The sequence below is a fragment of the Aegilops tauschii genome, chromosome 5 (assembly GCF_002575655.3).
Source record: "Aegilops tauschii subsp. strangulata cultivar AL8/78 chromosome 5, Aet v6.0, whole genome shotgun sequence".
NCBI classification, from domain to species: Eukaryota; Viridiplantae; Streptophyta; class Magnoliopsida; order Poales; family Poaceae; genus Aegilops; species Aegilops tauschii.
This window is the reverse complement of record NC_053039.3, coordinates 1,996,688-2,019,224: the sequence shown is the minus strand read 5'-3', so window position 1 is coordinate 2,019,224 and position 22,537 is coordinate 1,996,688. Positions and strand designations below refer to the sequence as shown.

The 22,537-nt window shown below is 41.2% G+C and overlaps 2 protein-coding genes across 2 annotated transcripts; both read right to left on the bottom strand.

The window, feature by feature from the left end:
* Window positions 1-3,360: 3,360 nt before the first annotated feature.
* Window positions 3,361-14,634, bottom strand: LOC109757515 (MADS-box transcription factor 25-like). Its single transcript, XM_020316336.3, has 8 exons — window positions 14,155-14,634; window positions 13,979-14,060; window positions 6,050-6,111; window positions 5,696-5,795; window positions 5,562-5,603; window positions 5,345-5,428; window positions 4,024-4,197; window positions 3,361-3,920 (listed from the first exon to the last, which is right to left on the bottom strand). Exons 1-7 carry the CDS (start codon window positions 14,334-14,336, stop codon window positions 4,045-4,047), a joined length of 705 nt encoding a protein of 234 aa, XP_020171925.1. The 5' UTR covers window positions 14,337-14,634; the 3' UTR covers window positions 3,361-3,920; window positions 4,024-4,044.
* A 3,563-nt stretch (window positions 14,635-18,197) lies between these two features.
* LOC109757535 (agamous-like MADS-box protein AGL21) lies at window positions 18,198-19,701 on the bottom strand. The gene is made up of 3 exons (XM_040388299.1): window positions 19,426-19,701; window positions 18,901-18,962; window positions 18,198-18,773 (listed from the first exon to the last, which is right to left on the bottom strand). Exons 1-3 carry the CDS (start codon window positions 19,699-19,701, stop codon window positions 18,596-18,598), a joined length of 516 nt encoding a protein of 171 aa, XP_040244233.1. The 3' UTR covers window positions 18,198-18,595.
* Window positions 19,702-22,537: the final 2,836 nt, after the last annotated feature.

Sequence of the window (22,537 nt, the reverse complement as noted above, 5' to 3'; positions counted from 1 at the left end):
TGTTAGCGTCATGGTGATTATGGAGGAGGGTACAATGATTAATTGAAATAAGAATAAAATCCACTAAAAATGAAATAAGAACAAACCAAAGAAGTTCAGGTACCTTATTTTCTCTAATACGGTGTAAGCTCTTCTCCAGTTGATGTTCCATTGAACATAAGTCTTTGAATCGTAAGTTTGATAATCTCTCGCCAATTAGCTTCCAGAAAGCCAAATAATGGGGTTATTTGATTGAGTTCTCCAGTCTTTACTCAAATTGATTTAAATTAGATTGATAGTCGTGGAAAGAATTGGATCAAGAACTTGCCCCTCTTATGTTCTTGAAGCATCTGCCCTTCCTGCTTTAATTTCGTACTTCCCCTTCCCAAAACTAGCAAAAAAAGAAATGGAGATTTTCTTATATTACCAGAAGCTTTGATTGCTGGAAATTTTGTCCAAAATAAATAAGAAGTGGTACTATTATGAGTATCTACCAGATAAGCATAAAGAATATTTTCCTTGGCTTGGTGGTGTAGTGCGAAAATTATGTGCATAAAAGTAACAATCAGTGGGAGAATTAAAGCATATGCATATAAATACTTAGTACAATCTTTGTTATAAAATCAAACTTCTCCAAGTTGACTATCATATACAATTTGCTATTGAGGTTGGTCAAACTAACATAATATCATTACATTTGTCGTGACAACTATTTTACAGTTCTGTAATTTTACCAAGTTATTTGTATAAAAAGTCAAAGTGGCTCATTGAAAACTGGCATTATCGAAAACATCATTTATTTTGGAATGTTCAGAGTAGTTAACAAGGTTACGAGGCAATATGTATTCATACCATGATTTGTGACACTGGATTCAGCAGTTGATGCTGGTGCTCCTGTGCAGGTTGGTACTTATGGATGATGGAAGGCATGCCCATGGTGGTGGTGGTGGAGTTGGCATATTCTTAGAGGAAACCGGTGAAGGAGAAGACGATGACGCCGACCTGGACATCGCAGAGGATGGCCAGCTCACGTGTCTTCTTCAGCAGCCCACAGTGCCGCTTGGAGAATGTGACCTACCTGCTGCTCATGTTCTCAATCCTCCTAATGACAATCTTGCGCTTCGCCATGATAGCTCTTCGACATCCTTAATTAAGTACTCTATTCACTCAACTACTTAATTATCTGCTAGCTCTTCACTCCAGTGGTCCAGTTAATAGATGGTTGTGTGTGAGCATGTGCACTGCCCTGCAGGCCCAATATATGAATGAACTGAAGGTTGGCAAGTATAGTTATCAACTCATCCAAATATATATGCAACTTGCAGATTAATTATGCAATCTGCAAATTGGGGAGACAAAGTGCATGCTGATCAATGAGCATATCATGCAACTTGCTACTCCCTGGAATATCATGCAACTTGCTACTCCCTGGAATATCATGCAACTTGCTACTCCCTGGAATCTGTGAACAATATTTTTCTTGCAAATGGATGTTTCTTGTGTGTACTGTACGAGGTTTTTGAACCCGGTAAACGTCATACCTTGTATTAGTTTTTACAGGTTGGCCTCCCGACCCACACAAATATCAGAGCGGATTCGATTTGATTCGATTCCTGCCAATGTGCAAGTAGCACCACTTTGTCGTCAGTGGTACATATTCTGTGTAGAAATCACAAGTTATATACTATATATGGAGTACTTCATTGATTTCAAAATATAATGTGTATTTTGATTCTTTAAGTCACAAGTTATTTATGGAGTGATAGCTGAATTTGCGTTAAATTATAGCGTAGGTGCCATTGCGGCCCATAGGAAACACATATAATTCTCACGATTCCATTGACCGCAAGTACACACTTTCCCACTTTGAGGCAACTCTAGATACTTCCGCCACTTGATTGTTTTGCTCCAAAATTAATTAGCACACATGTATGTCAAGTCAAAAGGACAGAAGTTTAGAAAAAACAGAAAATTCAGAGTGCCTGAAAACACCACATATTAGGATATATGTGCATCTTGTTCCTCTGACTGAAACGTATTCCAAAATATATAATAGCTAGGGTCACAAATTTGTAGAGTACCTTGGATTGATGATTTTTAGTGGAGAATATCTTTAGTCACATGATGGATTCGAAAATTCTACTGCACATGCGTCCTGAGCACATGAGCTCCTCTGGTTGTGTGGTCGTCGTAGAGAGGCAGCTCATAGAGAAAAACCAACTGATCTACATTGGAACAGGAGTTGTCGGAAACACATTCATCTCACAAAGAGCGGTGTCCTGCCAACAACAGGCTTGTGAGGGCATGCTCCCACAGATCTGGGCAGCCATATCAATTGGCGTCGTGTTGGTGCCGGTGGTGGGTGTTAGAATAAACAAGCACAATACTGAATCAGAGTGAGCGTCAAGGTATATATTTTTATATTTTCTAGATTTCTAGAAAATCGTGGTCACGTAACATGGCGCATCATATGAAAATAATAAAAATAATAAGGGATTTAAAGTTTCCAAATTTCCAAACAAAATCCACTTGCACATGTATATATGCTCACTGTCAATTTCATTAAGACATATATCTATGTATGTGCTACACAAAATTCATATTTGTGGATCTATAATAACAAATAATATGTCTATTATAGATTCACATAAAAATTATTTTAAGAAAAACAGGGAGTGATCCCTGGCTCCATTAAGCATAATGAAACCATGAGCATGACTGTCTTTTTGTGTAGCCCATAAAAGAATAGTTTTCTTGACTAAAATTCACAGAATCATACTGTGAACGTATAGATCTACCTGACCAGAAAAAAGGGCTCACTGGAGGCCAGGATCCATTTTGCATTCTTGGGACTCCGAAATTCAATTTTTTTTTGCCACCAATGTGAAATCAAATGTGTTCTTATTGGCATCAGTTGAGTGCCAAGGCACACACACTTTTCCTTCTATTCAGCATGTCTATGCATATAATTAGGAAATAAGCAGTATTAGCATTGCGTCTATGTATGTTTTTGAATAAAACAGGAGTTTTGTATGTGTGTTTGGGAATGGACCCCAGTTTTACAGTAGTATATACTATGTAACAACAAATACAAACCAAATGCAGTGTCCACTGGCCGAATTTCCCTAGGGAAGCCATTACCCTAGTCCATGGCAGTACTGTTGATGATCATTTCAATTATTTTATTGTAAACTGCTTAGGGGCGAGCCAAGTTTCTGTTTGGTTGAATGAACATGGTGGATATGTACCGTGATTACCTATTTGCTTGATGCACACTGTAACGTCGCCCCTCCAACTTGTACTTTTATCAACATAAATATATCATGTATGATATTAACAACAATAATTCGAAAATAAAACTACACTTGCTCGGTGTTACAACAATGCTAATATGGCCAAACTAAACATTTATGTCTTTCATGGGGCCATTGACATTTTCTAACCATTGCTAACAGGCTAAACACAACAATTCATCTGTCTCATACAATTTCAACTGGATACTAGCATCATCAGTAGCAAAAATTACATTGAAGCTACTCGATGATTAGAAGCACATCAGAATGACACCGGCTGTTGAACAATTGCAACTGGGTCAAATCAAATTGATGATGCATTAATTTATTCACCACCGTACTCTTGTACTAAATCAGTGACAATTACTATAGATCGGAGGAAGCATATGATCTTCTCCCGTCTCCTCATTGATACCGAGTTGAATCCACATATATCTATATATCTATCAATGTCTGTGACAGATAATATGAAAGCATATGTTTAAAGCATGTTTCTGCTTTTGTTTTGTTTAATCTTAATCTGCAGTTCTGCACTCCATTCATAGATGTTCGTCAATTACTCCCTATGCAAATGACGCAGGAACCATATAATTAATTTGATAATCGCGCTTCCATCGTCCACGCGTGCACTGAAAATACAAGTTGAAGCTGCAGTTTCATGTAAATCAATAAATTTGGTTAATAATGTGGTTTGGCATGCGACGAAGCACATATATCTTCTTAATAATGCAATTGAACATGAAAGACTTACTAGCATGTAGTGGACGAGGTATTAGGTGTATTCATCCTCATGCTCCTGCTGGCACAACTCAAGGTCAATAATAATCCTTGGTTCACATGCTCTAGTCGACATTAATAATTCGCCAGCAGCTTTTGAGCTGCTTCCGCTGTCTTTTTGTTCACTCGATCTCATGACCCCAGAAAGCTAATCAACACACATTACTTTATCAGGTATCAGCTTGCTTCCATGCTTGCAACAAAATAAAAATGAACCTAATGCATAGTTTTAAATAGCGTGCTACGCCTCTTAGCGCCGGACCTCTTCTAAATGCTATAGTGTGCTATTTAAAATATTTGTTCATGTGTTTGGGTCAAAGTCCCTTGCCGCGAGTCCTCCTGTAAATACTATAGCGAAGCTATAGCGCACTATTTAAAACCATGACCTAATGTCATGCTATGTTAGCTAGAACTGTTGTATAATTTGAATCTAGTCGCCCTACACTATAATGTATTACATTGTTTGTGCACATGCATTTCTGGTTTGTCCATACCAAACTTTTGAAACATTTATATTTTTACTTGCATATGATTGATGCATGCAGCCTGCCCTCATTTCCACAAAGGAAAAACATGCATATGATTCTATTACGCTATAGAGGATGTGCACTTAAATAAAATACACTAGAGAATATAAAAATTGTTAGATGTGCCCAAAGCATCTGCGTATATGCATGGGTGCTATACTAATCCTCCAAATTTGTCTCTTATTTTACAAATCATATATGTGTGGTCATATTTTCAAGGATTTGCTAAACCATACATATATGTAACAGAGAAAGGTCTGATAGCTCCCGGGTCCCCCTACACCCTCTATGAACAGCAAATTCAAAAATAGATTATTTTTTAAAAAATCTGAAACTCTGCGACATCAAATATGGTCAAACTTTCTAGGTTCTTGCAAGTTTTCATAACAAAATATATGTAGAGAAGGGTGTACACACGAGTTTCAGATTTCACAGTGCTCAAAACTTCAGGCACTAAGATATTTTTCTTGTGTACAACTCCTCGAATGTTTTTTTTTGCATGAAAACTTGCAACCACCTACAAAGTTTGATCATATTTGACATTGCAAAGTTTCAATTTTTCTATTTTTTCTAATTTATTTGAGTTTACTCTTCATAGAGGGTGTAGGGGCACCCGGGACCTGATAAACCACTCTCATATGTTATATTATTATAGCATGTGGTTCATCGACCGTTATTTTCAAAGTATTTATAGACTTCTAGATGACAAACTAGGATTTATTAGCTAGCACTCATTTAGTACACATAAGAATCTATTACATTTCTTACCTTTTTCTGCAGCTCTATGTTTCGCTCATGAGCAATGCTCAACTTCTTGCCAAGTTCTATATTTTCCTTTTGAATAAGAAATCCCTACAAAAGCAAATTCCATCTCATCATACCTCAGCTGCTAATACCAGGCACATATACAAGAATGGGTGCTAATTAAGCTATTTCAACACCAACAACAACAGAAGCAAGAACATAGGAAGAAGATTGAGTGAACCTTTTGGTTGAGTTCGTGGATCTCCTCAGCCATAACTTGCTCCTAAAGAAAACAATTACAAGTAAAGCATGTGTGAAACAGAAATAAAAGATAAAGAAAGGGAAGGGAAGGGAAAGGGGAAAGAAAAGGGGCACCTTCCTCTTTCGTACGGAATGCAAGCTCATTTCTACTTGGTTCACGAGGAACTGCAGATCCCGAACAGTGGAACCAGATAGTTCCTCTCCCAATAGTTGCCTACCATCAGAGGGTAGATTGTTTAACAATGTCAATATATAACAGCTAGCTACCTAGCTAGCTTCTCCATTCATCACAACAAAAGTTGCTACTAGTGGATCTTCAAGTCAAAAATGTTGACATGCATGTCAGTATGGCACACTCTATTTGTTTAATTAATTTGCATATGAAACAACTCAATAAACAACTTCTTGATGGTTATACTAATGGGAAATTATGCATGGGTAATACCAACCAAAGAATATTATCGTTACCTATTATTGTGTTGTAAGTTCTGCACTTGCTGCCTCAAGGTTGTAACCTCCCTCTGCCATAACTGCCCAACAGATAGAAACGAACTAAGATACAAATAAGAGGCACGTCATGTTAATTAGAAGATCCATAGCCATGCTACCTTGCCTAGTTTACCAGTTCATAATGACTCGACAACTATCATCCACCCACAACTAGCATGGAACACTGCCCGCCGTCCGAGGAAACTTCCCGTACCCTCACCTCCCGCCGCCATCTTGACACCAGGGGGGGGGGGGGGGGGTTAGTTTTTTGTTAACATCTACTGGTTGTTTGGTGTTTTAGAATAAACTTTCTTTGGTTTTTTATAGTGATGCCATTGAGTCAGTGAGGTGTGTGTCCTTACAGATCCAATTACCCAAATCTGATTAGTTTATGTATCATGTTGCTTTTGTTAGTTTGATTATTTGTGCGATTGGAATCTTTCTATGATGCGATTTTGTGGTTTGACGGTCTGCACTTCTAAGGGTTCATCCCCAGCCCAAGTACGTGCATCGCTCATGGCTTCCCATCTTTTTGGGTGGGCATCTCAAGGGGCTTTTAGAAATCTTTATTGATAATCAAGTCCATCCAACTGTGTCTCTTTATTGTAGTCTTGGTAGCTTTTCATCTTAGAAGGATTGATACTACGACGAAGATGTCTCCAAGAAATTTCATTATAATTTTGTTGTAATTCGTAGTTGTAGGATTTACTTCGTAATTTCTTGGATCATGGATCTTAAGAAGTGTGTCTGCAATGGTCACCATTATTAATAAAATTACAAGTGCTTCTAAAAGAGGGCCCGTTAGTGCAAAAATTGGCCTGATGGGAAAATCTAAAGCACATTTTCTTGCGGCACATAGAAAACTCACCCATTCTACTTTGTATCCTACGACCCTACTCTCTCTCTCTCTCTCTCTCTCTCTCTCTCTCATCTTCACTAATCCATCCCCCACCTCCGCCTTGACCTCCTCTCTAGCTTCAATAGCGCCATCCCACGATCCCACTTAAACATGGTGACCAGCCTACCTTGTGCCATCCATCCGACGAGCCTACCCTACGGCAACCCTCCGACGATCCAACCGTATGTTACCCCCTATGAACACCATTGTGCCCATTCGTGCCACTGGCGAGCCTCCTTGGCACCATCCGGGGTGGGATATGCTGACTCTTCTCCCCTTTTTTTGGGAGGTCGTATTCAAAACTTTCAGCAGATAGCAAGTGGAGCTCATGGGAGACAGTGGTATGTCACGCAATGATTGACCTACGAGCTCGATCTATGGGCTTAGCCTAATATTCTTTAGCCTTTTCATGGTCACCATTGATGGGTAGTAGGCCCGTCAGTTGTGGCTTTAGGTTCCAATGGCATTTTGTTACTAACAGGCGATCAAACCTATTAGTATGATGTTTTAGTGACAGTCAATACCGAATCATTCTATAGTAGTAGTATCATCGAAAAAGTCGAATGTAATGGAGTGCACACTTACATGGGGAAAATGATGACATGATCCTTTTTATGGATCTTGATTTGGCTAATTGGGCAATATCAGGCTAATCATGTGCTTGTTTGAGCACCCTTTGGGTTGAAGATTAACTTCCATAAGAGCTAGTTGTATTATTTTGGAAAAGACAAGGAGTTGGGTTGAGTACACGCAACCTTTTGGGTGTGAGGTGAGTTCTTACCCCTTTGAGTACCTTGGTACTCTGATAAACTGCCGCAAGCTTTGAAATCAAAACTAGAAGGTCATAAAAGATCGCTTTGAGTGTCTTAGCATAGGGTATCACAAGAGTCTTTCCTATCAAAGGTGTTTGGTCTTGATTAATTTTGTGATAAGTACTGGCCCCATCCTATATTATGATATGTTTTCAAGAGAACCCAAGAATGCTCTGGGAGAGGCTAGGCTACTATCGATCTCAATTCTTTTGGCATTGGATCAATATATGAAAGGGTATCATTTAGCATGGTGGCAAATTTATGTCTTGAAGGAAAAAAAAATCCTACATGGCTAGTCCACAAAAGTCCAAATCGATCAACAAGGTCCAAGGTGGTCAATAAAAGTCCAGTCAAATTGTCATGGTGAACAAATAAAAGGAGAAGGCAAAACAAATAGACGACGTCAACAATATAGGCAAGATGCAAAGAAGTTCAATTCTAGTTGAGGCCCAACTAGCCGAAGTCCTACTCATGCATGGATGAAATGGAGTGACGCACCATGGAATATGGACACCTTCAACTTTGACTAGTCTTTCATGGACTCGTGGACCTAGACTTACAATCGTACCTCTCCTACCAATCGCCACCATGGATAGTTTTGGTCATTTGTCAAGGTACCCTCTCCTCTATAAGGCCCCTTGTGGAATGTACTCTCATTCACTCTCACTTTAACAAACTCGGGGGCTAGGTCTCTAGGGCATATTCGGTAGCTCTAAGTCATTCTAGGGGCTTGATTCCAAGGAGTCGTGTTATAACTTGAGCCCACGACACCCCCCCCCCCCCCCCCCCCCCCCCCCCCCCCGAGGCCTTCCTAACATAGGACTAGACCACACTCCATGGAGGTGACAAAACCTATTCAAAAAATGTCATTTTGTTTACTTGTTTTCGTGTATGATGACCTTCGCTATAAGTCCATAGTCACTAAGTTTACATTTGATTGAATTATTAAGATACCCCTAGTCGAGGGTTGTTTTCATATGAACAACATTATGTATCCCTAAAGATGGTTGTAGCCTTGGCTTTCATGATCTAGAAGTAAAAAAATATGTGTCTTTTGAGTAAATGGTTGTTTAAGTTGCTAACCAAGTGCAGATTGTGGTAGTTTTTCCTACATAGTAATAAGTATTTGGGGCAAAAGGCAGTCTCAATTGTTCAAGACAACCAACGGACTCCCAATTTCCAAAGGGCCTCATGAAGGTTAAAGATACTTTTGTTCATTTTTCATCATTTGGTGTGTGAGTGGCCAAAATTTTGTCGAGGGAGGATAGCTATATCAGGGATAGGCCTCTTTGGGTTACCCCGCATCCTTTATATTTCGTATTGTTTGTTATAGGAATGTCACTCCTTAGGTGATTATTGGATCTGAGAACCAATGGGAGAATTTTTGTAGAGCCGCCACTGGTCAATATTTAGCAGACTCGAACGAAATTGTCCTCGAGATTGCGGATGTGTGTTGTACAAACCATGACTTGCCTAAATGAGATCTTCACACTTCTGGGGTTTCCTCTGTGCGCTTGGTGTGTTTGGCTTTCATGGATAAGATGGTAAATTTTAGTCAAAAAATTTATGGTGTCTTAATTATCTTTATAGATGAAGTTTTTCTTTTGTTCTCTATGAAAAGTTGTGCTAATTAAGGATAATTTTTTAAAACAACTATGACAGTTGGATACTCATTGGGGATGTTGTTATGAACAAGGACCATTCATTGTCTCTTTTTTGACTATTGTATAGAATGAGTTGCATGATGAGCTATGTATTTACCTTTTAATATCACCCGAGATTGTAGTATTTCACATTTTTTTTAGGGTCTAGACAATGGGAGTTGATAAATCTTAAGATCTCTCATTTTGGTCGGGGCAACAATCATAGCTGGGTCTTGCGATTATGCAGAAAGCATGTCATCTTTGATAAAAGAAAGTTCATTCTCGTATGAAGGTGCTATCATGTGTACCAATTGGTGACGTGGGTTATTGCATAATGTTTAACACAAAGAGCCTATGTAGCTTGGCGCAAGAAGCCTGACTGGCTTAGTGGGAATTCATGTCATGTTTTGCATGGTGTGCCAGTGATGGGCTTATGAGTGTTTACAATGATCTTGTTTGGCTTGGTCGTCTTTGTTTTGTCCATGTTTTTGAACTTTCTACCCTATTGGCACCAAGATCAAGGTGTGATATCTTTGTAATGATACAATGTAATAAGGTTAGCCATTTGCATGTCAAGGTGAAAGGGGCTTAACAAAGGCTAACGTTATTAACCTACACACGGAAGAGTAATATATATTTCCAGAATTGAAGAATGGAACAAAATGTGCTACAAACTAGTAACCGGATATGACAATCTAGCTACCAAACGATATGGTTTGGAGGTTTTATAGTTTTTGTTATCTTTATACAGTATTTCTAACCGTATGACGTCGTATGTGGTATGGCTAGATATTTTTAGGAATGATTCGGAGCGTCATGCATCGGATATCCCAATCTTAGGTAGCTCGGGTCGTACCTGAGATAGGAAAACATGCTTGGAGCTACAAGCCGTGTGACCATGGACGGATATTGTAATAGCCATGGGGGGGGGGGGGGGGGGGGGGATATTCAAACCACAATGTTGGCAAGTTTTCTTACTTAATTGGCCAGTTCTTTTTCTAGTAAATGAAATGACAAGGAGTGTTCTAATTGTGTTTGTATCCTCTTGATGCTATATTATGAGCCAATAAATAATGACCATTACTGAAAAAGTTCATGAAAAGGCATCGTGCGGGTTCGTTGAGATTTTCTAAATATTCCAAAGAGAGAGAGATGGTACACATCGGGCGAGGAGCATTCCCCCACCATATATGGTACATTTTTAGGGTCTGCACCGGTATATATAAAATTAGTACTCGGAATATTGGACAACTTCATTCCTTATGATTTTTTTCTGATTTGTTGGATTAGAAAAAACATGAGAAATCCTATTTTCTCCTCTACATGCAGTTCAAAAGTAATTCTAGTTGAGTAACCTCATAGAATTTTTATTATTTCTATGATAACTATGTCATGTCCACAATTGTTTCAGATAATTTCCTCGTATTTGCTATGGTACAACCAAATAGGTATATTATAGAATGACGTGTATTCAGTTTCTATAGGAACTAATCTGACGTGACATCTAATTTTTTCTGTTGCTGTGTATTGGTAGTCCCGAACCGAAGAGGCTTTCTATGGCCACTTTGATATGTTTGATTCTCCAAATGCAGGAATGTGACTATAATGACATGTCCTCTGAATTCTATATGTTGGTGTAGAATACAGTATATCCATTGATACGGTATCCCGATGGGGTGAGTAGATCGAAGGAGAAACATGAGCACATATTTACTTAGGTTCAGGCCCTCCATACAGGTAAAACCCTACTACTACTCGTGTTGCATTGATGTATAGGTGTGTACATACCGAAGAGCCTTCTACGGCCTCCTTGATATGTTTGATTCTCCAAATGCTGGAATGTGACTATAATGACATGTCCTCCTGAATTCTACATGTCAGTGTAGAATACAGTAGATCCCTTGATAGGGTATCCCGATGAAGTGAGTAGATCGAAGGAGAAACATGAGCACATATTTACTTAGGTTCAGGCCCTCCATACAGGTAAAACCTTACTACTACTCGTGTTGCATTGATGTATAGGTGTGTACATAGTACAGGTTATAATCGAGGGATTCTAACTTACTGTAAGGTGTCTATCAACTAGCTCGGCCCTGGCTTATATCTTGTAAGGCAAGACTTCTAGAATCTTTCCTAGTCGGCTACATCGGTAGAGGAGAATCCTTCACAGATCTGTCTTCCTTATCTTGTAAGGCAAGACTTCTAGAATCTTTCCTCTATAGAGACCATGGGCCAGCATGATGGCCCAGGGCGAAAACCGACCTAGGGGTCCTCGGGACAACCTACTTGGGCTGACTACCAGCAAGGTGAGGTAACCCTGGGCTGTAACACCGTCAATATAAGATGAGAAAAACATAGGAATTCTAACCAAAGAGCTTCTGATGTCGTACGTAAAATAAAAGGAACTGTATAAAGTGGTTTGAGTGGATGATCTTTTTTCCTCCAAAATAGTGTGCAGAGCACTATGTAGGACATATTTGTAAGGATCCACATTCTTCGAAAACCATGAAATTCCTTTGAATCAAAGGATGCCTTAGTAATTTTTATCTTCATTGACTACTCTGCGAGGCCCCTATCATTATTTGTGTAGCATACTTCGCCCATCAGCCGAGTCAGTATAAATTTTGGGTTCGAGCATTTTCGATTATGGCCATGAAGGCCTCGACAGATTGAAGCTGGAAAAATGTGGCACACTTGCTCTTTGATTAATCATGTTACCAAGATCCAGCCTACGAAATTAATCAATAAAGATGGCAATCCCCTAATTAGTTTGGCGTTAATCACTACCAATATTGATTAGAGGTTTAGTTTCTTGAGTTGTCACTAACAAGAAAGTGGGATACTTGTTAAATATAGTACTTTGTGCTTGATGAACTACTTCATCAGTTTGGACGAAGCTGGCCAGCCAACAAAATATGAAGTATGTAAGAGGAACTAACATACGCCAACTGCTAACAGATACATATTAATTGTTCAACTAAATGATTATTAGTCACTTCAGCTATTAAATAGTGAATGCAAATGAGATATATATACATCTACTTAGATAGCTTGATTTCTATTTTTTCTTCTTCAAAAAGGAACAATACATCCAGGTTCTGCACCGATTAATAGTTTGATACACACATTCATATTTGTGTAGTTTGAAACACTACGAAATAAAAAGATCAAATCCCTCACAATGCACCAGAGGATAAAGCGCCAAGAGGATAAAAGCTACAACCCATGCATCATGATCTTGCTGCTAGATCATCATCCAAGCTTCATTGCCATTTGTTTCACAACTTCCTTTTCTTGGGTATATATATGTGTGTGTCATGTAGAAGCTTTTTTTTAAGGCATTGCTGGTAGATGCATGCAGTCATTTTATTAATTATGCACAAAGACCTTACAAAGTAGTTCATCAGGTAGTCTGAAGCCACCATCTTAGCAACAACTGTCACTACTCCTATCCACCTGATGAAGGGGTGCCGATAGTCCGAGCCTAATACCAAACAGACATCACACAAATTCCTAACATCTAAAGGCAGAGGCCCCAACCAAGCCACATACTGGGTTTGGGGCACAAACTGGTCCGACGCACTCTCTGTGTCGTCACCGCCATCTTCGACCAATCCATCTTTAGAGCAGAAATTAATGCACCGACCTTGCCAGGCCTCTCTGCCATCGACGCCACCATGACGCCAAACAACATCCTCGTCCTGCGCGAGTCCATCTCCGCGCATCAGACTCCGAGTCTCCACAGCGCCACCCAGACGAGATCTGCCGCCATCAGTGTGTAAGATGAAGCACCGCTCCACCAAAGAAGCCGTCCTCTGGTCCCTCGAGCATGTGTGTGCCTCCATGAAAGACGCCCCCAAGGGGGAAACGACACCAGAGCGTCGCCGCCGTCCAACTACTGATCTAGGGTTTTCCCCGGAGGTAGCAGAGAGTGGCCTTGAACTTCTCTACGGTGATGCCTTCAAGAAGGGGACGACACAGACGGCATCGCCACCGCCGGGTAGCCGAAAGCATGTTTTCACCCAGATCTTTTCGAAGAAACTCCATCTCTCATACACGGGCGCCGCCACCACCAGCACCACTAGGCCGAGCACACGCCGCCGGCACCTCCACGATGCCCAGAGGCTGCGAGACCCAACGGCACCACGCCTGATAGGCTGCCACAGCCCGACCCGAGCACCACCTAGATCCAATCGGGGGTCAAGAGCCACAAGCAGCAACAGCTGTCGAGGCAGCACCACCGGACGGGGACAAGCCCTCCACCCCGCCACAGAACGAGCCGCCGTCGGAGCTTCGAAGCGTCGCGCCACCAAGCCACCACCGGGAACAACTACACCGCCACGAGGAAGGAGGGCGAGCCGCGCCAAGGGAGAGGCCCCACCGCCGTCGGCACTGCCTTTGCCCGGCAGTGGCCCTCGGTGGCGGCAAGGGGGAGGGGAGGGTGGAGGAGGGCCGGCGGCGGGGGTGGCTAGGGTTCCCCGTGTCGCCTCGGAGAGGGACGCGGGGGACGCGGATACTGGGTGCTCAGTAAAAGCTAGTATGCATACATACATACCTTTGCCTCTGATGTTGGATTCAACACTCCACAATGCTCCTGTTTGGCCTCCTGGTAGCGCTCTAGTATTGCCTCCATTCCGCTGATAAACACACATACAAAATTAAGAGATGAAGGAAATAAGTAATTATGAGAGGATTAGGAGGGTGCAGGAACTAATTAATTAACTGACAGACCTGGAGCTCGCGAAGTCATAGAGGCGACCGGTGCTGGAGAAGACGATGAGTGCAAGATCGGCGTCGCAGAGGATGGCGAGCTCCCGGGCCTTCTTCATCAGCCCTCCGCGCCGCTTGGAGAAGGTCACCTGACGGTTCGTCGCGTTGTCGATCCTCTCAATCGCAATCTTCCCCCTCCCCATCCTCTCCTTCTTCTTCTTCCAGCTACCTGCACTAATTGTTTCTTCTTTGCTCTCTAGAAGTCTAATCTATCCTGCCGGCTGGCCGGTCGATTGGTGAAAGTAAATGGTGCTACCTAGGCTGCTAATTGTTGCTTCTCTGCTCTCTGGAAGTATAATCTAGCTAGTAGTTCAAGCTTTCCTCCGAGATGCTACCTGATCCAGCTAGCTACTTTAGTATTGTTGGGTTTGCTTGCAATGGTCTGCAAACCAAAAGGGGCCGAGAGGCCATGTGCAGACAACACTAAGCTAGGATTAAACAACTGGCTAAATGTCATTTTAATTGTTCATTAGGTTAATGAATGGCCCACCACGTACTATTTTCCTCGGTGTCTGCAATAAGGACATCATAATATATTGTTGCGACTGTTCATAATTTAAACTTTGGGTACGAGAATAGCCTATTGGCTTCGGACATGTTACCATAACTTTAGCCATATAATATGGCGTCAGCTACCAATCCAGCAACTTTTTGTTCGAACCGTTGAAACAGACTTGCAATGGTGTTAGGTACCTATTCAAAGTCATGGATTTGTTTCTAACTGAGGTTGGAGTGGTAACACCTACTCCGTTTCCTTGAGAGGCAAGTGGTTTCTGGTTTCTCGTGTGTCTTTTTCTTTAAAACCGTGTGCTCATACCACGTAATATATGGGTGTACACTTTCGTGGACCCGGTGTGCCCATATCAAGAACTTGTATGTGGGTGGTAAACTTTCTTCATACCTGTGTACTTATTATAGCTTGGTAGATCTATTAAATTGTATCTCGACATTTTAACATGTGAGTGGTACACTTAATTTATTCTAAACATATGTTGGTGAAGCCATCCAATTGTATCTTGGCATTATTACCTTGTAACCCGTGGGTAGTACTTTTGATGCAGAGGCAGGGGGTTTAACCTCCTTTTCCCAAAAAAAATATAAGTACACAGTCATGAAGAAAACGTACTACCCATGGGTTACAAGGTAATAATGCCAAGATACAATTGTCCAATTATATCACAACACGGTTGATATATATGAAAGGCGACAAATGGCATGGCTTTTTCTCAACAATCGAGGTACGACTTTTGATGCCAATATCTGACCGTAACATGCCAGATCTTAGGATTAGGTGGTCATGGATCTACGGCAACAAATAAACTGCATCTTTGGTACGAATTGGCCACGTCAGGAATATTATGTTCACTCATAAATACTTCAATTTTAATTTCTTTTTTAATGCATTTCTTGCTTGTGGTGGTGATAATATTCTATGTGAAGTTTGTATTCCAGAACCTTGGGAAAACTTTATTGGTTGAGTTTTGAACACTAATAATTGTAACCATACTTATTGAGGTGGGTGTGGCAGGAACATTGGCATTTGGGTGCTAAAGGTAGCTGCTAGTACCATGTTGTTTAAGGTTGTTGGATTGGTGAGAATACATACGTTCTATCTAGCTTTCCACTTGGCTCATCCAAAAAAGGACAGTTTCAAGGTTAGTCAAGTAAAGTGGCCACAAAGCACGAAGCAAAAAATGTGCAGTCCACATGGGTGACGGCGTTCCAATCTCGATTAGAGACAGTAATGGATGATTAATAAACTAGAGTAAAGACGATTTCCTTCCAGATTTGGTGCTCTGAGTCATGACACCACTTGATCTTTAGTATGTAGTCCTAAATGATGCACTGCAACCACTCTGATCTGCTTTGATTCTTCCCTTTTTTGCTGTATAAACCTTCAGGTGTTCTGGGATGAGTGGACAAAGCATCTTCAATTTTTCTGAGCCACTGATTCTCCCTGCTGCTTTCTTTTTTCTCAAGCTAAATTCAAGCATCTTCAATTTTTCTGTCCAGTTAGCACTTGAAAAATACTTCAGATTCTTTATGAGTACAAATCCAAAATTTAAAAATACACATACATGGTGAAAACATTTGGAACAACCTAGCTTTTATTTCCAGGTGCGCGCGCACGCACACATGCACATCCAACTCACATATGACACTGCTAACTCAACTACCAGAAGAGGCTACCAGGTTAGAAAATACTTGACATATAACTGGGTGCAATGCACCTTTCATATATACTCTGCCGTCGAGGGTAACATGTTGCATCATTTGTAGAACCATTCAATGCATAAAGCTGAAATAAACATCAAAGAGCACCATTAATGTCAACCCCACAAAAAGTTTCGAATACAAAATCAAGCCACTCCAGCTAACTTGTTCTTTAGTTCCAAGTTTTGTTCATGGATAAGCTTTATTTCCTCGGAGAGTTGATGGAATATATATCCCTAAAAGTTGACATTATTGAATTACCATGTATGGATGTAATATTCTAACTTATATTGATGCAAATTTCACGCGGTAATCTGCAACTGAGTAAAATTGCACACACCAATGATAGAAAAATTGGTGAACCATTTTATTGAGTTGTACAATATGGTTGGCAAGATATCAGGAGATACAGAGTTAGCATCATTCCTTCCACAAACATGCGAGAGGTACACTTTCTTCATAATTGTGTACTTATTATATCTTGGTAGAGCTATCCAAATGGATCTCGACCGGTTACCATGTAAAACATGTAAGCGTGATACACTTAATTTATTCTAAACATATCTTGGTGGAGCCATCTAATTGTAACTCAGCACGTTACCGTGTAAAATGTGGGTAGTACACTTTCTTCATAACTATGTACTTATGTCCTGGTACAATTGTCAAATTATATCTGAGCACGGAGGACATGGAAGACGACAAGTGGCATGGTTTTTTCTTGACAACCGAGGTACAACTTTTGATGCCAATATCGTAGATATTCTCACGTGTAAGATGCCAAATCTTACCAATTAAGAAGTCATGATCTACCGCAATCAATAAACGCAGTTGCGTCTTTGGTACAAATTGGGCACACAATGAATCCTCTGTTTGCTCATAAATACCTCAATTTCAATACATTTCTTGCTTATGGTGGTTAAAATAATGTATGTGATGTTTATATTTCAGACACTTGGGAAAAATCTATTGGTCGTGATTTGGAACCCCATAATAATTGTAGCCCTACGTATTGAGGTGGGCGTGGCAGGAACATTGTCATTTGGGTACTAAAGGTAGCATCCAAGTTATAAACGGTTAGCTACTAGTACCATGTTGTTTAAGGTTGTTGGATTGGTGAGTACATATGTACTAGCTAGCTTTCCATTTGGCTCATCCAAAAAAGGACAGTTTTAAGGTTAGTCAAGTAAAGCGGCCACAGAGCACGATGCAAAAAAATGTGCAGTCCACACGAGTGATGGTGTTCCGATCTTGATTAGAGCCAGTAATGGATGGTTAAACTAGAGTAAAGATGATTTCCTTCCAGATTTGGTGCTCTGAGTCATGGCACCACTTGATCTTTAGTAAGTAGTCCTCAATGATGCACTGCAACCACTCTGATCTACTTTGATTCTTTATTTTTTGCTGCATCAGTCCAGCTGTATGTACCTTCAGGTGTTCTGGAATGAGTGGACAAAGCTGGATCAACTGATTCTCCCTGTTGCTGCTTTCTTTCTTCTCCAGCTAAATTAATTAGAGCATCTTTCTTTTTCCATCCTACTAGTTAGTACTTGAAAAATACTTCAGATTCTTCATGTATAAGTCCAAATTTTACAAATATGCATACATGGTGAAAACATGGGAACAAGCTAGCTTTTATGTACACGCACGTGTGCACCCAAACACAAGCACATCCAACTCACATATGACACTGTTAATTCAACTACCAGAAGAGGCTACCAGGTTAAAAATACTAGACATATAATTGGCAGTAATGCACCTTAATACTTTTCATATATACTCTGCGTTGGAGGGTAACATGTTGCACCATAAAGCTGAAACCAACATCATGGAGCACCATTAATCTCAACCCCCCAAAATGTTTTGAATACAAAATCAAGTCACTCAGTTACCTTGTTCTTTAGTTCCAAGTTCCGTTCATGGATAAGCTTTATTTCCTCGGAGAGTTGAATATTCTGTTGATGGAATATATATCCCTAAAAGTTGACATTATAGAATTACCGTGTATGGGAGTAATGTTTAAATTATATTGATGTAAAAATAACACAGTAATCTGAAACTAAGTAAAATTGCACATGTTAATGATAGAAATATTGGCCAACCGTTTCATGGAGTTGTAGAATATGGTTGGCAAAACTTTGTTCCTATGACATTTATCAGGAGACCCAGAGTTAGCATATCATTCCTTTTTTTAAAATGTTAGCATCATAATTATGGTGGAAGGTACGATGATCAACAAGAGTAAGTACAGACTAAGGGAGCTGTCTACCTTCTTCTCTCTGATACAACGTAAGCTCTTCTCCAGTTGATTTTCCAATAAACACAAGTCGTTGACTCCTAAATTTGATAATCTCTCCCCCATTAGAGTCCTGAAATTCAAAACCATGGGATGACTTCAATGCCTTTTCCAGTTCGTTACTCAAGCTATTTTTTAAAGACAATACTCAAGCTGAGAAGTTAGAGAGATAGTACAGGAATTGAATTAAGAACTTATACCGATGATGTTCTTGAAGCATCTGCATTTCCTGCTGTAATTTCCGTACTTCCCCTTCCCAAAACTGGCAAAGAAAATGAGAATTTGTTCTATTACCAGATACTTTGAGTTACCGCAAATCGTTACAAATTAATGACACAACTAATAAATAGTGGTTCAGGAGTGGTACTACTATAAGTATTTGCCAAATAGGCTTAACGAATAGTTTCCTTGGCTTACGGCGTATGCTAAAGTATGTTCATATAAGTAAATACCAGCAAGAGAACTAAAGTATATGATTATAAATACTTAGTGCAATTTCTCTAATTTCACTATCAATATAAAAAAATACCAAGGTCGGCCAAATGAACATAATATCATTACATTTTTCATGACAACTATTTTACAGTTCCGTAATTTTACCAACTTTTTTGGATGAAAAGATAACGGTCAAAGTTGCACCTTGAAAAGAGTCTTCGCCTAAGACATGGAACTTTGGGGGTAGTAGTTAACAAGGTTACGAGGAGGCAATTAATATGCGTGCATACCATGATTTGTGACACTGGATTCAGCAGCTGCTGGTGCTCCTGTGCAGATTGGTACTTATGGATGATGGAAGGCATTCCCGTGGAGGCGCTGGTGGTGGAGCTGGCATACTCGTAGAGGCGACCGGTGGAGGAGAAGACAATGACGCCGACCTGGACATCGCAGAGGATGGCCAGCTCACGTGCCTTCTTCAGCAGGCCACGACGCCGCTTGGAGAAGGTGACCTGCCTGCTGCTCATCTTCTCAATCCTCCTAATCACAATCTTGCCCCTAGCCATGATAGCTCTTCGATTTCCCTAATTAATTGATTACTATGTATATATGCTCTTTCTATTCTCCCACCAACACTATCTGTTAGCTAACTAGATCTTCACTTCAGTGGTCCAATAGATGGTTGTGTGTGTGAGCATGTATCTGCAGCCCCCTGTATATGAATGAACCGAATGGAGGCTAAGTGCTCATCCAAACAAGCAACTTGCAGATTAACTATTTTATTTTTGTAGTGAGCAAAGGAGGCAAAGTGCATGCTGATCGATGATCTTGATCCCATCAATTCCTTAATAAATAGTGTAACTTGCTGCAATCCCTGGAGCCTGTGAAGGGGCAGGGAATCCCTGCAACAATAGTTTTGTGTGTACCGTACGAGGTTTTGGAATCCGGTAAACTTTACGCCTTGTATCAATTTGCATAGTTTTGCTCTCGATCCACACACATATCGGAGCGGATTCGGATTCCATTGGATTCCTGCCAATGCGCAAGTAGCACCACTTTGTCGTCAGCAATACTGATTCCACAAAGAATTCACTGGTTATATATGGGGTACTCCATCTGTTTCAAAAGATATGGCATATCTTTATTTATTTATTTGTTGACGAACATAAGGAGTATTTTGATTCCTTATTAAGTCATTAAGTATGGCTTTGACAAATAATTACTACTACATGATTGTTGAGAGCAGTGGCGTCCTCTAATGATATCAGAAGTGAAATATGCATCGGTTCTTAGCTGATCTTCTTAGATTTTCTGAACTGAGATGGCGCTGTAAGCGCCAAAGTTTGCCCCTAGCAACGCATACAATTACGTCAACCTCATGGAGTGCAAGGCCGCCAGCACAAGATTTCGCGCATTGGCTTTCGCACGCCAGTTGATTGTTTTGCCCAAAACTTAATTAGCACACATATATACCAAAGATAAAGACCGAAGTTCAGACAGAAACAGAAAATTCAGATGACTGAGAACACCACATATTAGGATAAATGTGCATCTTGTTCTCCCGACTGAGCATAATCATAAATATATATAATAGCTAGGGTCACAAGTTCTGGGAAACTTTATTCGTAGAGTATGGTTTGATAATTCCTAGTGGACAATATCTTTAGTAAGATGCTTGATTTGAAAATCCTGGTGCACATGCATGATGAGCATACAATCGCCCACATAGCCAAAGAAACCCGATGTTTAATCGTAGCAGAGATGAAAAAAGAGCCCGATTCCCTTCCGGTGCGGACAAGAACAACAGGAATATCGACTGGCCTCGGGTCACGATGTTCAACAACGCCATTGCCACGGCAGCGCTTAGGGAAGTTGCTAGGATCGGTGCTAGATACACTTGGAGTACAAGCAGTTAGCCCCGGTGCGTAGTGTGTTAGATCGGGTTTTCATCTCGTCGGATTGGGAAGTCCTTTTCCCCTTGTGCACGCTTTTTGCCGAAACGCGCATTGGCTCGGACTACGTCCCGCTTATTCTAGCCTCTGGGGAGGACAGGATCAAGCGCAGCCCTCGTTTCTATTTCGAAACTGTCTGGTTTGAAGCCGATGGCTTTATTTCTATGGTTATCGTACGCTGGGAGCAAGCGATCGCCTCTGCTGGCAGCCAGCGCGGTCCCCTGGACCTCTGGATAGCGGCGGCAGGTACGCTGCGATCTTTCCTCCGTGGATGGGGTGCCAATCACGGTAGCGAGGCGAAACGGGCTAGGGAAGCCCTTATCGAGGAAATCAAACTCCTCGACGCCCTTGCCGACTCCAGAGCGTTTTCTGAGGCGGAATGGGCTAACTGTTACGCTGTTTTCTGTCCTAAGGGAAGAAGAGGAGTACTGGCGCCGTAGGGGCGGTGTCAAGTGGGTCACAAAGGGCGATGCTAACACGGGCTATTTCCACGCGTACGTAAATGGCCGCAAGCGCAAATGCTCGATCCTTAGGCTTCAATCTGACCAAGGAATGTTAGTGCGTCAAGACGAGATTATGGCCCACATTTATGACTTCTTCCTTGGCTTGTTGGGAACAGCTGAGGAGAAGCCGCTGCGACTCCAGCCTGACTTGTGGGGTCTCACAGGCAGAAAATGATCTTCTGGCCCTTTCTTTCTCCACGGACGAAATAGACTTGGCTGTAGGTTCTATGAAGGCTGACACGGCCCCTGGCCCCGACGGTTGGCCGGTGTCCTTTTCAGACGCTTTTGGCCCATGTTGAAAGGGATTCTATGACATTATTAACGGGTTTGCGTTAGGTACAGTAGACATCTCGCGCCTCAACTTTGGTGTCATTAGTTTGATTCCAAAGGTCAAGGGGGCCGACTCGATTAAGCAGTACCATCCGATTACCCTTATCAACTTTCAGGATGCACACAGCCTAAAAAAAAGTAAAAAACAAAGGTCCTGCCACACTGATCAACACCTCTCAACAGCAGCACACAAACCATCACCAAAGACAACACCCGGAAAACATAAACGGCCTCCAAATGTGACGTCTTGAAGAAGGAAACAGTGCACAAGCACCGTCGTCGCACGATCCAAGATTATAGGTTTTCACCCTGGAGAACGACCGAGCTCTTAAAACAATACATTCAGCAAGGCAATTGCTAGACACAACCAATGAAGGTCAGACCTTAGGTTTTCACCCTGAAAGTCACGACTCGGCACCCGAGGAGCGCCACCAAAAATGAAAGCCCCCAGTGTTGCCGCCCCCACTTGTCACTGCTGCTTTTGAAATTTATCGAACACCTGGCTGACTACATCGCCTCCAAGGCCCCCTTCGCCTTACTGATCCTCCGATCTCAGCCATCATGACTTTCTTTGCCGCTGTCTGTGCCATGAAAATCGAGATACCGACATGTCCCAT

What these genes read in the sequence shown, in the direction of transcription:
- LOC109757535 (XM_040388299.1), bottom strand. Translation starts at nt 19,701, where the DNA reads ATGGCTAGGGGCAAGATTGTGATTAGGAGGATTGAGAAGATGAGCAGC. An exon ending in ATCCAGTGTCACAAATCATG is followed by an intron (nt 18,963 to 19,425) that starts GTATGCACGCAT and finishes TTTCTTTGCCAG; the next exon opens with TTTTGGGAAGGGGAAGTACG. An exon ending in ATGCTTCAAGAACATCATCG is followed by an intron (nt 18,774 to 18,900) that starts GTATAAGTTCTT and finishes TTTGAATTTCAG; the next exon opens with GACTCTAATGGGGGAGAGAT.
- LOC109757515 (XM_020316336.3), bottom strand. Translation starts at nt 14,336, where the DNA reads ATGGGGAGGGGGAAGATTGCGATTGAGAGGATCGACAACGCGACGAAC. An exon ending in TATGACTTCGCGAGCTCCAG is followed by an intron (nt 14,061 to 14,154) that starts GTCTGTCAGTTA and finishes TGTGTTTATCAG; the next exon opens with CGGAATGGAGGCAATACTAG. An exon ending in ACATAGAGCTGCAGAAAAAG is followed by an intron (nt 4,198 to 5,344) that starts GTAAGAAATGTA and finishes TGTGTTGATTAG; the next exon opens with CTTTCTGGGGTCATGAGATC.